This window comes from Miscanthus floridulus, chromosome 19 (assembly GCF_019320115.1).
Source record: "Miscanthus floridulus cultivar M001 chromosome 19, ASM1932011v1, whole genome shotgun sequence".
NCBI classification, from domain to species: Eukaryota; Viridiplantae; Streptophyta; class Magnoliopsida; order Poales; family Poaceae; genus Miscanthus; species Miscanthus floridulus.
The window spans coordinates 106,895,259-106,908,113 of NC_089598.1; the positions used below are offsets into that span (position 1 = coordinate 106,895,259).

The 12,855-nt window shown below is 44.5% G+C and overlaps 2 protein-coding genes across 3 annotated transcripts; one reads left to right on the plus strand and one right to left on the minus strand.

Annotated features, from left to right (window-relative positions):
- Positions 1-3,665: 3,665 nt before the first annotated feature.
- Positions 3,666-7,014, plus strand: LOC136527982 (uncharacterized). 2 transcript variants are annotated; one of them, XR_010776957.1, is made up of 4 exons: positions 3,666-3,804; positions 5,043-5,471; positions 5,702-6,519; positions 6,631-7,014. XR_010776957.1 is itself a non-coding variant. In XM_066520852.1 (3 exons), exons 1-3 carry the CDS (start codon positions 3,688-3,690, stop codon positions 6,290-6,292), a joined length of 1,137 nt encoding a protein of 378 aa, XP_066376949.1. In that variant the 5' UTR covers positions 3,666-3,687; the 3' UTR covers positions 6,293-7,014. The 2 variants fall into 2 exon arrangements, 1 of the variants encoding a protein (XP_066376949.1); XM_066520852.1 differs by having other exon boundaries at positions 5,702-7,014.
- Positions 7,015-7,643: 629 nt separating this feature from the next.
- Positions 7,644-11,461, minus strand: LOC136528834 (probable hexosyltransferase MUCI70). Its single transcript, XM_066521827.1, has 7 exons — positions 11,372-11,461; positions 11,096-11,272; positions 10,442-10,513; positions 10,172-10,359; positions 8,471-8,886; positions 8,216-8,400; positions 7,644-8,083 (listed from the first exon to the last, which is right to left on the minus strand). Exons 1-7 carry the CDS (start codon positions 11,388-11,390, stop codon positions 7,716-7,718), a joined length of 1,425 nt encoding a protein of 474 aa, XP_066377924.1. The 5' UTR covers positions 11,391-11,461; the 3' UTR covers positions 7,644-7,715.
- Positions 11,462-12,855: the final 1,394 nt, after the last annotated feature.

The window sequence follows — 12,855 nt, forward strand, 5'->3', positions numbered from 1 at the left end:
CGAGTTGTGCCCAGTGAAGAGGTATAACGGCTCTATTTCGTGGGGGCTTCTATTTAAGCCCCATAGCCGGCTCAAGCTCACTCTCTTGGCCATTTACATTGACATAGCAACCTTGTGAGCTTAGCCAAAGCCCTCTCACTCATCTCCATCATTGATTCATCATCTTTGTGAGATTAGGAGAGAATCCAAGTGCATTGCTTGAGTGTTTGCATCTAGAGGCACTTGGTGTTCGTGTTTCGCTATAGGATTCGCTTGTTACTCTTGGTGGTTGCCACCACCTAAACGGCTTGGAGCAGCGAGGATCGTTGAGTGGAGGGTGGTGATTGTCTCCGGCTCCGATCATGGTGATTGTGAGGGGTTTTTGACCTTTCCTCATCGGAGAGCTAAAAGGTACTCTAGTGGATTGCTCATGGCTTGTGTGATCCTCATCTTGTGTTGGTTGTGCGGCACCCTATTGAGGGTTTGGCGTGTGAAGCCAATTAGCGCATGAACCTCCAAGTGAGTGAATCGCCACAACGAGGACTAGCTTGCCGACAAGCAAGTGAAGCTCGATAAAAAATCATTGTGTTCATCATTGATTCTGAGGTAATTGGTCTTCATTGTTATTCATCCTTATGATTGATTGGCTTCTTCATCTACACGGTGGTATAAATAAATTGCTCACTCTCTTTATATTACCGTAAACTAGTTGTCGAGCTCTTTAGTGTACCTAGTTGTGAGAGCTTAATTGCTTGGTTGGTGTGGCTCTTTAGTTAGCTTTTGAGAGCACACTAACTTAGGGTAGTGTCATCGCTATTATGTGGATAGATATTATCTAAACTAGAATTGTGATAGGTGGCTTGCTTTTTAGTAGGCTAGCGCAACACTCACTTCGCCTCATAATTGTTTAACCGGTTTATTAAGTGTTGTTGTAGAAATTTTTAAATAGGCTATTCACCCCCCCCCTCTAGCCATTAGGACCTTTCAACGTTCAAGTACTTCATGGAATCCTTATGAAGTCTATTTTCACATGGATCTAGAATCAAGTCCATATATGTTCTGAGCTGGCCACAATAACCGAATTACTACCGAGAGGTTTTCTGTTCAAAGGTGGTGCGTCGCCTTAGTTTGGCCTAATGGGCCGTGTATCAAATCGAGTCCATTAGGAACGCGTCCTAGGGTTGGAGCACGACCCCAACACCCTGGTGGTCGTCCCTCCGCCTTCATATACCCCTTAGCCGCCACTAAGAATAGTTGGGTTTTGTTTAGATCAAGTTTAGCTCTCGTTACTTGCTTGTAAGCGCGCGTGCTGGATTAGCCGCCTGTCTTCTTGTCTCCAGAACCCCACCTTATTTGAGATTGAGTTTGAAAACCTTCATCTTCATCTAGTAAATTCAGTACTTGTTATACTTATTTTTGCTAGTTCTTCGATTGCTTGCAGGACGAGTGCCCTAGTGGCCGGGTGACGCGCTCCATAAGATCACGGTAGTCATTGGAGGTGGTGTATCGGTTGCTAAGATACAGCTTGGAAGGCTGTAGTCGGGCCATGAACATCGCCTCCATCCACCAATCAAGTTATCCCACGCCCTCTCATCGAAAGTTCAGGATTCAACCCTAGCGGGTTCATACCACCATGTGCAAAGACATTGTCAAACTCAATCTCATCATCAGTGACCACTGACCCAGAACTGGTAGACCCAGCTTCTTTCTCGAACTGTCGCAGAGTCAGTTGAGCCACAGCTTGACCATTAGCACGAACTTGCTGAGCAATGAACTGTTGGTCTACTTGACATTGAGCCACCTTCAGATTAGTGTCAGTGATCTGTTGCTTAACCTCCTGCTGTATGATACCCATATCATTAAGCCAAGCATACTATAAATCAAAATTCTCCATTACTTGACCCCATCGAGTCTTCTCCTCATTAGCACTGTTCGACATGTGCTCAAGTAGGATCTAAGTCTGTGTCGAAGTCTTAGGAGGATTTGAAGGTGCCGTGATGCAATACTGATGAAGAAAACAATACGAAACAAGCAGTGTAGCAACAGGTTCAGTCAAGACCTCCCCTATCGTGTGCTACACAGAAACCCAACTCCTGGAACTGAGGCTCGGTCGAGGAATTTTACAACGGAAACGATGCTCCGCAACCCAAATCGAAGGACAGTTCCTCGCCATACGCCACCGCTCAGCAATCGGCTCTAGCTTACGAAATTTTACACGGAGACAGGAGCTCTGCAATCCTGGGCTAGTACACGATGCTAGTTAGAGAAGAACAGGTGAGCAGAAGGGAAATAGCTCACAGTGGTTCACGCTGCCGAACCAGATCCGGTCGATGTAGAACCCCAGTCGAGGAGGACGAAGCCGAAGATGACAACGCTGCTGACCGTTGACGCGCCGCCGGATCTCGTCGTGGACTGTGCGCACCATAATCCGCCGCCGTGGGTGTCTGCCGAGGTGCTCGAGCTCGCCGATTTGGTGGATTTGGAAGTGGACGAAAACGAAAAGGCTGCTGACCTCGGATCAACAAAAGAATGGACCTACGGGACCTCCTGCACAGCACCGCAAGGCTCTGTCTTCCGTTTACTTCGATAGCAAATATTCTTAATTGTCTTACAAGCAATAGTTCGATAGAATATAAGGGGGTGATTGGTTCGCATGGACTAAAACATTTTAAACTAAAATCTACATTTTAGTTGGATTAAACAGTTAAACACTTAGACTAAAAGTGGACTAAAATCTTTTAGTTCTTTAGGGGGTGTTTGGTTTTCATGGACTAAAGCATTTTGGACTAAAATCTACACTTTAGTTGGACTAAACAGCCAAACACTTGGACTAAAAGTGGACTAAAATCCTTTAGTCAATTATTTTCACTTTAGTCTATTTTAGTTTAAGGAACCAAACACCACTTTAGTCTACTTTTAGTTCATGGACTAAAGTGGACTAAAACTTTTAGTACATAGACTAAAGAACCAAACGGGGCCTTAGTCCACAAAACTGGACTAAAAGGTGTTGGAGACACCCATGCCTCTTATTTATTGCCCTCTCTCCACTTTAGTCCATTTTAGTTCAAGGAAACAAACACCACTTTAGTTCACTTTTATAATTTATAGAGTAAAATGGACTAAAACTTTTAGCCCATGAAGCAGAGAACAGGACCTAAGGCCGGTAGCCAACTGGTCCATGAGACCCACTAGTCATACTCTATTACATGAAACACACATCTACTTATACGTCATGTACTGCTGGTGACGCCTTATGCCCAATACACCTTCACCCCTGAGTCTTGACACTGGCGCTCTCTCCAGCATCGCGAAGGCCCAAGGGAAACGTCGGGTATTTACGTATTTATTATCATTAGGGATGAAAACGAATCGGATATGGACGGCGATATTATATTTGTTTTTATATTTTTGTCCGAATTCGGATTTGAATACGGATAGTGTCAACTATGTCGGATAGGATACGATTGGATATCGACATTATAAATATGCGATTTGAGTATTCGGATACGGATACGGTATCGAATATTGAATATCTGGACTCGGATACGGACAGATCTCAACCCCTCTAAACAGATTCGGTTTCGAATACGATTCATACCGTTTTCATCCCTAATCATTATCAGGAGTCACATCTTTTTATACCACTCAGGATATAACGATGGAAAATATATAAATAATCCGGGAAGCGTGGTCGAGGGGAAGAAGAGGATGGAGGCGGCGTGGACCGGTGCGGTGAATCGAGCCACCGACATGGCTGACTCCGCCAAGCGCTTCCTCCTTTCCTTCCGCCGCCCTCCGCCGTGTCCGGTCCCCGACCCCAATCCCGTAAGCGAACCCACACCCTTCTCTGTCTTCTCGCAGTTCAAAGCCCACGCCGTAGAGGTAGGACTCCGTCCCGTTCACGTTGCCGGGGATGAGGATGCCGGCGGGTCTAGTTAGAGCGTGCCTGTAATGCCAAAAGCCTAAAGCTTTCCCCTTTTTTTTCGATCGATGTAGGGTTTTGTGGAAGCTGTGGCCTATTTGTTTCGTTTATGTACCAAGTTTTTTTTTTTTGGGGGGGGGGGGGGGGGGGGGGGGGGGGGGGTTTGGCAGCCACATTAGGAACAGGAGGGCAATGAACTGCACCATTTTCAGACTGTTGTGTTGTGTGCTACTAGGCTCCTAGCGAGTTACTCCTACAGTAGTTTGCTGTGCTATCAGTTGCATTTAAACGTCAATTAATGTAGGGTTTTGTGGAGGCCGAGGCCCATCTGTTGCGCTTGTTTATCTGCATCATATGAGCCCCATCGCCAAGGTTTTGGATTTCTTTTTCTTTTTGGCAGTCACATTAGGAGGGAAAATCAGCGCCATTTTCTGACTGTTGTGTCCTAGCATCCTAGTGAGTTTGTTTGCATTGAAAGGCCGGTGTGTTGTGTTTGGAAATGCTACCCTGAGTGTTACACAGCAAACAGTAGACAGTTTCTTCCCTGAGCAATGAGGCTGCATAGGTAACCTGTGATACAGATGTTTTTTTTTTTGGTTTGTAATTCATGTTTTATTCAATCAGAAGTTTATCAGAATTTAACCATGGTCAATTAATTTGTGCCAGTAGTTAAGAAGGACACGTGATAGGATTGTTTCTGTTTCTTTCATATAAACAGATAATGGGATAGACAAGTGTGGTAGAGTCTTACCATCTGTGACCGGAAGGTCCCGGGTTCGAGTCGCGGTCTCCTCGCATTGCACAGGCGAGGGTAAGGCTTGCCACTAACACCCTTCCCTAGACCCCGCACAGAGCGGGAGCTCTCTGCACTGGGTACGCCCTTTAAACAGATAATGGGATAGACAAGTGTGGTGTTCTAATTCCTAAAATACATGTGCAAAATGGAATGTCTAGTGTTGCACCAGCAAGAAGGCAACAAGTGGTGCTTTTCTTCTCATGTGCCCTTAATGCCTTTTCTATTCGCGACATGCTTTTGGGTCAGGGGACAGGGGTAAACTTGATGGGTTTCTGCTTTTGATTTTGTTTGGCATTTCCTTTGTAGCCTCTGATTCATGTACCTTCCATTCTTTATTTACTTCAGGTACAGATCTTGAAGCGTTTGCAGCGACAAGCGTTTTATGACATTATGCAGTTGAGGGAGAGACAAGAGAAAGTTGAAAGAGTGATCTCGTTGTTCAAAGCTACCAAAGTTGGTCCATTCGCAGAAGAAAGCACTCGGGTCAAGGGTGTTATCAATGTTGCTGGCTCGCTCCCAAGAGATATCTCAGAAACAGAATCTGGTATTAGTTCACGGTTTGTGTTTGAGGCTCCCGTCAGGAAGAAGGATTCCCTCTTTGTTGAGCTCAGCACTGATCATAGATGCATGGCTCAAGAAAATGATCAAATTGAGACCCCTTTTGCGCTGTCAAAGTTGATGTACCTGTCGAATATCAATGACTCATTTTCTGTTGCTGCTGTACCAAAAGGAGCAAGGTGTAAAGATTTTTCAACAGACCAAAATATCCAAGAGGTAATTTCTTTAGACAAGCAGTGATGCCTTCAATACTACTCCCTCCATTCCAAATTATAAGGCGTTTTGGTTTTTCTAGATACATTGGTTTTACTATGTATCTAGACATAGTGTATATCTAAGTACATAGCAAAAACTACGTTTCTAAAAAAGTCAAAATGTCTTATAATTTAGAATGGAGGGAGTACCATTTTGCCTTCTAATGTGTAAGGTAACAGTTTGCTTGACAGGAACATTGGCTGGCCAGTTTGCATTCTTCGTTGAGTCCACCTTTGCTGAGTAAAAGTCACAGATATGGTGGTGGCCTAATTCTGAGATCGAAGAACTTTGCTGTTTCTCTTGCGGAGCTGATTTCAGTTGCCGGGAGGCCAGTAAACGATGGTGAAGCCAGCAGAGTTTATACAGAATTTGGGCAAATCTCGTACCAGTTCCCAGATGACATAAAGTTGACCCTGTCTGCTGCTTTGCATGGACCCAGTGTAATTCCTCGGAAGAGGAAACCATCTGCTGGAGGTTGTGTTGATCTTGAACTGGAAGTTGATGAGGACACCAGAATCGGGGCCTGGATTGAGTTCAACAAGAAGCCAAACTCACGTTTACTGAGATGGGCCGTCACACTATCAGATACACCGCATGGTGACCTTGGATGGGGCGTGAGCTTGCGTAGAGGCACTGAGGCCAAACCGCAACTGTTTCAGGTGGAGGGATTTCTGAACCTGCATCTGGGGAAGACTGCTGCCGTTCAGCCTGGCATCGTGTTCAACGTGGATGGGAGGAGGTGCAGACCTGGTCTTGTATTCCACTTGAGTTGGTCCTTGTGAGTCTAGTGTGGGAACTTTTGGTAGATCAGAGAATGCTGCTGGAATTGTCAGGTGGAAAGAAAACAATTCATTGAAGGGCAGGCATGGTGCAAGCGGTAGTCTTACTGCCTGTGACCGGAAGGTCCCGGGTTCGAGTCGCGGTCTCCTCGCATTGCACAGGCGAGGGTAAGGCTTGCCACTGACACCCTTCCCCAGACCCCGCACAGAGCGGGAGCTCTCTGCACTGGGTACGCCCCAAAGAAAACAATTCATTGAGAAGTGCATGGTGCGTTGCACTGATTATTTTGACGTGTTATAACTTCTAATTGTCGTTTTGATATCCCTTTACCTTCGCGTAGAGTTTTCTAGATATGATGAGCCATGTTGGGGCATGAGCTTGTGAAGAGGCACTGAGGCCAAACAGCAACTGTTTCAGTTCAACGTGGATTCTGGTGTAGGAACTTTTGGTAGATCTCCTGAGGAGGTGCGGACCTGGTCCTGTATTCCAGTCGAGTTGGCCCTTGTGATTCTGGTGTAGGAACTTTTGGTAGATCAGAGAATGCTGATGGAATTGTATCAGGTGGAAGGAAAGTGATTCATCTAGAAGTGCATGATGCTTTGGCCCTGATAAATTTCAGGTGCTATAACTTCTAATTGTTGTTTTGATATCCTTATACCAGATCTGCTGAACCATGATTCTTCTATGGAGAACAATATTTTTATGGCACCCACACAAATGAGTGTAAATGAATCCCCATTGTTAAAATTGCAATATGAAATGATGTTGACTGGACGTATGATTTCATCACCACAAACAAATTCGATCTGTTACATTCTACTGTTCTTTTACATGAGTACAGTATAAGAATTCAACGATTATGCACATAACTGGAAGCAACAAAACTTAAGTGTTGCCCTACCGTGCTCCCAATGTTTAGCTGCAATAGAATATACAAGAAATTACATACTCTCGACTGATTGAGCCAAAAAAAAAAGAGGAAAAATCAGTGACGAAGTTCGTCATACAGCAGGGATCGAGTTCCACAGTGCTGTCATCTGCAAGATACGGCGATTCCGATGGACGCCGAACGGCCGGAGCCATGTCCTGACTCCTGAGTCCGACGACTGATGAAAAATTATGTACCCTGCTAGTTCTGTTCTCTTATACTTGTGTTGAATTGCAATGTGAAACGTTAATGATTTGTCATATGCTTTTATCACTACAAACATGAATCCGTCCTATTACGTTCCTCTGTTCTTTTTGCACAGAACTGAAGTGACAATCTCGAAGCATTAGCTTACAGTACTCCCTGTGCTCAGTTGCAACAGAATCTACAGGAATTACATGATCTCATCTGCTTAAGCGGGGGGAAAAAGAACAAAGAAAAATAAGCATTCTACTTTGTACAACCATGAAAGAATCAAAGGCCACAAAATTTACATCCTAGCCTGCCGGTGAAGTTCTTTTTACAGCAGGCAGTTCCATAGAGCTGAGATCTGCAGGATACGGAGTCCATAGCCCTAATCCTCCTCTACTCTCCTTCAGTCCCTTCTTCACAATCTCATCTATTGTTTTGGCCCATTCAACTTTGGATGAGTGTTCTCTTGTGTGTCTGTGCAAGATGAACAGTGAATTGTATTCACAGTTAGGGAACATGAAGAACTTAAGAGCATCTCCAAGCCTATGCTCCACGTAGCCAAAGCTGATCTGATCACGTGGCGTGAAAAGATTGACTTCATTGAACCAGAGGCAGCTGAAGAGATCGGTCATCGTTGTATGCTCCCGGATCAGCACTGCTCCCTCCGGCACATCTGCAAGTTATAATTGGGTCTTATAAACAATGTGGATTGGTGGAACAACGAACCAATTTTTCAGAAAATACTAATGTTAAGCAACAAACAGCAGTTGTGTAGAATGTTGTGGGCATATGTGATTGCACTCACCACTAGGCATCTTTTTCTTTGGGTTCCAAGGCTCCATCCCCTCATAATAGTACATCTTCATCTGAAGATCAACCAAAGGACGAGCGTATCGCTTCCGTCGTTTGATTGCATCACCCTCTTCATAGATGCTCCTATGATGCTTATGGACAGCTACTGCAAATGTGTATTTTCCACGCCAGAGATATCTGCAAAGAATTTCCAATGATCATTGATAAAGCAATATGATGTGTCCGAGGTTCCAGATAGAAAGCCAACCTCTCAAGAATAAGCAGTGGATCAACTTTTAGCTCCATTTTCCCATCAATCCAAATGCTATACCAAGCTTGAGGAAATAGCCTGTGCGTTAAAATCTTCGGTATTTTTCCATTCCTTCTGGGTTCGTCAAATGGGAGGCGATGTACCGTTATAAGTCGCCATATACCAACCCATTTTCCTCCAGCACTGTCAATCTTGACGGTGGTGTTCTTTTCAATAAAATCAAGAGATACTTCATCTACCACCATTAGGAAGCAGAACAGCTTCTGAGACCGACGACTAATATTTGATGGCTGATGGGGAATGTCATAGCCATCAAAAATACCAGAGGCAACCACAAATTTGCATTTCTGTATGTACTTGACATCAATGATATCCATATCCGCACCGCTATTTTTCATAAATCCACAGTGCACCTGGGCATATATCACAGGCCAAACACTTTTAACAGAAGGCTTAACTATAAAGCATCGTAACTTAAGATTCAGAAAATGGGTGAAAATGAAAAGACTGTAATAAGGTACCGTTTAGAGGAAAATGTGCACTGTTCTTTTGAAAAATGATGAAAATGCAGGCCATATTTTTTTTTATTCTAGGCGCAAAGCAGACAAGCACTAGAAAATTACACTAACTGGTCACCGACATTACAACTCCAGTGTAGATTCTAGTGACTGATCTTTATCATCTATGGACCTTGAAAAATATTAAGCTGCTGATTGGTCCAATACATAGATTGTCCATGATAAGTTCTATGCTGTACCAAGTAATTTCTGTCAAGTAGGGTAAGTTTCAGGTAATTTTGATCTCAAGGATGGTTCCGAGACAGTTCGCACATTGTGTGCGCCTCACTGATGTAGTTTGCAAGACACCACTAATGGAAAACAAATGCAAGGTGAAAACATCAAAACTCATGGATGCAGAATGTAGTTTTCCCCATTGCACAAAAAAGAAACTCCTAGTGAAGGTATAGTAAAAGGGTGACTCCTTCACTTTCCTTATGTGCAGTTTGAAACCAGACCCATTCATTTAGCATTCAACAAAATCTGGAAATGCTTCAGTGTCAAACGCCCTAATCTACAAAAGGAGAATCTAACTGATCTTTCAACCAACTGCCGCTTGAGCTATAGCCAAGGTACTAAATAGCATTCGTAGCGGTCGCTATAGCGGCTGCAATAGCGGTAGCGGCCCCTTACCGCTACCGCTACGATGTAGCAGTTTGGATATAGCGGTTTGGAACTTAGCACCCGCTATTTGACGCAGCTAGCCGCTACAGCGGACATGATTAGACGTAGCAGTCCGCTATAGTGGCCGAAGTCTAAAACATAACTAGTTCATTCTTAATTTAAGATATATTTGATCAAGAATCAAGTCTTCGAATACAGTTAAATATCTATTTACACTATTTAAGTTATATGTTTATTTATTAGTCTATTGTTAATTGGTATTTAGTTGATTTGTTAATATGTAAGAAAGTCATTATTTAAGATACACATATATCTAAATTACACGAGATTATTAGATAATATAATTGGAACGTAGCGTCTGCTATAGCACCCGCTATCTGCAATCCGCTACGTAGACGTCAATCCGCTACATACCTGCTAACCGCCATTTGTCACCTTGGCTATAGCACAGAAATTAAGAACCAAGAGTGCAAGCAAGTTTAAACAGTACATGCACACATTAAAGGCTAGTAGTTACCTTCATGGTAGAATTCAGTTTAAAGCTTTCCTCCCTCTGTTTCCAGTTTTGACGTCCTCCAAACAGCGGTGAAAGATCTTTATCCTGTTTGTCAACAGTTATATATGACAACTTCTTCACGATTGTGTTGGGAGTCCTCTTTGGGATGGCAACAGCATTTGGATCATCGGCAACAGGTATGGGGCAGCCTGTAGATTGAAGTAACAAATGTGAGGCTACGAAGCAGTCACTGTTTTGGACCCAACAAAAATTTTAAGGCGCGAGTCTTACGGTGGAGCGGTTTCGATGAGAGCCCCATCGAGTCCAACACAGAGAGAACTTTACTGTCTTTTTTGCAAAGGGCTGCAGAGATACAAGGCACACCAATCATGTAATGATAACTGATAAGACAAAGTACCACTATTATGATAGGCAGTCTATGGAAGATCAGAAGGTATTTAACTTCAGAGCAAATAGTCTGAAGAAAATATGTATATTCAGAAGATGTAGCACTGAAACAGCATTATAAATTCAGAATGGAGATTAAGTATTAGAAGAACATATAATTATCATGTCCATGAGCAAGTAAGAAGTGATGAACATTAGCTATAACTCACAAGCAAGACATCTTAACGCACGATTGCACACTGAATATGAAAGGAGACGTGAGACAACCAACAGAATTAATAGTTATCAGATACTGTTTCCATTCCTTATCGGTGAAGAATATGGATAGGATAACCGGGTCGTCCTGTTACTACTTGAGTTAACTGACTCCCAAAGCAATGTAAGCAAGCAAGCCTCTGCTACTGCTCTACCGATGCATCATCGAGCTCAGGCATTTGGGCATTGTAAAGACGAAGCTGGGCAGAGGCATAGTGCTAGAATATACTGCCAGCAGAACAGGTAAGGAAATTGCAATGGGACCTTAGCTAGCTGGCTGACCTGAGAGGAACGTGACGGGGGAGCTGCAGGGCCGGAGGTGGAAGGCGAGTGCGAGGAGCCCGAGCATGGCCCAGGCGATGGCCGACACGAGCACCAGCCGCGCGGCGCCCCTGCGGGACACCACCCGCGTCGCCGCCGCATCCGCCTTCGACGCCGCATCCGTGACGATGCCGCCACCTGTGATGGAACCGAACCGAGCCATCAGATCCGAACAGGGACCGCGAGCGCAGCGCCAATTGGCTGGATCGGGTCGTGTCAGGTCCGTTCAGTGCCTACCTCTGCTTCGCCTCGCCATTCCTCCTCCGCCGCCGCTGCTCCCGTGCGCGGCGAGGGCTTAGGTGACGTCACGCCTACGCCTTAGGGATGGTTGGGGACGCCACGGAGGAAAGCCTGCTTTTTTAGTTACGCCTTGTTTACTTCGAAATTTTTTTTCCAAAAAGTGTTATAGCATCACATCAAATCTTGTGATACGTGTATAGAGCATTAAATGTAGACGAAAAAAACTAATTACATAGTTTGGTTGGAAATCGCGAGACGAACGTTTTGAGTCTAATTAGTCCATAATTAAATACTAATTGCCAAATAAAAACAAAAATACTACAGTAACCAAATTCTCAAATTTCATCCAACTAAACAAGGTCTTAGCTCAAAGGAGCATATGCTTGGCGAAGCTACACAGTGACCAGCGGAAGTTACATATGCACTTATCATATCAAATTAAAAATATATATATATGCTCTGCACTTGTCATACTATGCTAAAAAAGAAAAATGAGAGAAAATAAATGTGAAACCCTAAGCCCGTTAACCATAACATGGAGCGCGGAGCTCGTGCACGTATAGGAGAAATAAGCGTCGCTAAGGAGCCGCTGCCGACCACCCATAACGCAGAGGACAGACGCTCGTGCACGTGTAGAGAGGAGCCACAGGGCCGTCTCTGAAGGCGTCCGAGCATCAATGTGACTATTCGAGGGTTCGGAAAATCGTTTGGAGAGCAAATATGGAGGAAATAGTTCGAAGAAACATTGCGGCGATATACGGAGACTGAAGAATATTTAAAAAATATTAAAGCGTGACTTAGCTTTAGACAGAAAGTCTGGTCGGCGGCGTATGTCGTTATCTGGTCGGTGTTGACAGCAAGGACCTGGCGGGCGGTGAGTGTTGGTGAAGGCGACCTCGGAGGTGGTTCTGAGATCGGATCTGCTGTCACAGGGGCTGGTGTAGCCAGCGATGAACCATCGTCGTCGACCGGCATGGATCTCCACGAGATTGATGATGAGAATACGCTATTGATTTAAGGTCCATCTGGCTCGCCATGGATCAAGCGCACACCCCTACCTGGCGCATTAACTATCGACAGAATATCGTCGGCAGTCCTCCGAGGGGTATCCCACGAAGGTAGATTGATCGGCAGAGGAACGTGAGATCAAGAACAAGAAGGCAACAGAGACACACGAGTTAGACAGGTTCAGGCCATCAGTATGACGTAATACCCTACTCCTGTGGTCTGTTGGTCTGTATTAGCTATCGTATGATATTGCATGAGTTTGGAAGGGATCCCTACCCGCCTTATATAGTCCGGGGAGCAGGGTTACAAGTTGGTTAGATCTGAGAGATAATCAGAAAGTAATAACTAATTACAGGAATCTTGGGATCATACATATCCTAATAGATCTCGTAGTATCTTCATGATATCTTCCTGGTGTCTTGCGGGAGGCGCCGAGCAGAGTCGTGCCCTGCAAGGCTTCGTCTTGTGGGCTG

Bases quoted from the DNA above. Each gene is read 5' to 3' on its own strand.
- LOC136528834 (XM_066521827.1), bottom strand. The intron at 10,514-11,095 runs GTCAGCCAGCTA...GTATCTCTGCAG, and splicing joins CCCCGTCACGTTCCTCTCAG to CCCTTTGCAAAAAAGACAGT. The intron at 8,084-8,215 runs GTGAGTGCAATC...TATAACTTGCAG, and splicing joins AAAGAAAAAGATGCCTAGTG to ATGTGCCGGAGGGAGCAGTG.
- LOC136527982 (XM_066520852.1), top strand. From the start codon at position 3,688: ATGGAGGCGGCGTGGACCGGTGCGGTGAATCGAGCCACCGACATGGCT. The intron at 3,805-5,042 runs GTAAGCGAACCC...TATTTACTTCAG, and splicing joins CGGTCCCCGACCCCAATCCC to GTACAGATCTTGAAGCGTTT. The intron at 5,472-5,701 runs GTAATTTCTTTA...TTTGCTTGACAG, and splicing joins CAGACCAAAATATCCAAGAG to GAACATTGGCTGGCCAGTTT.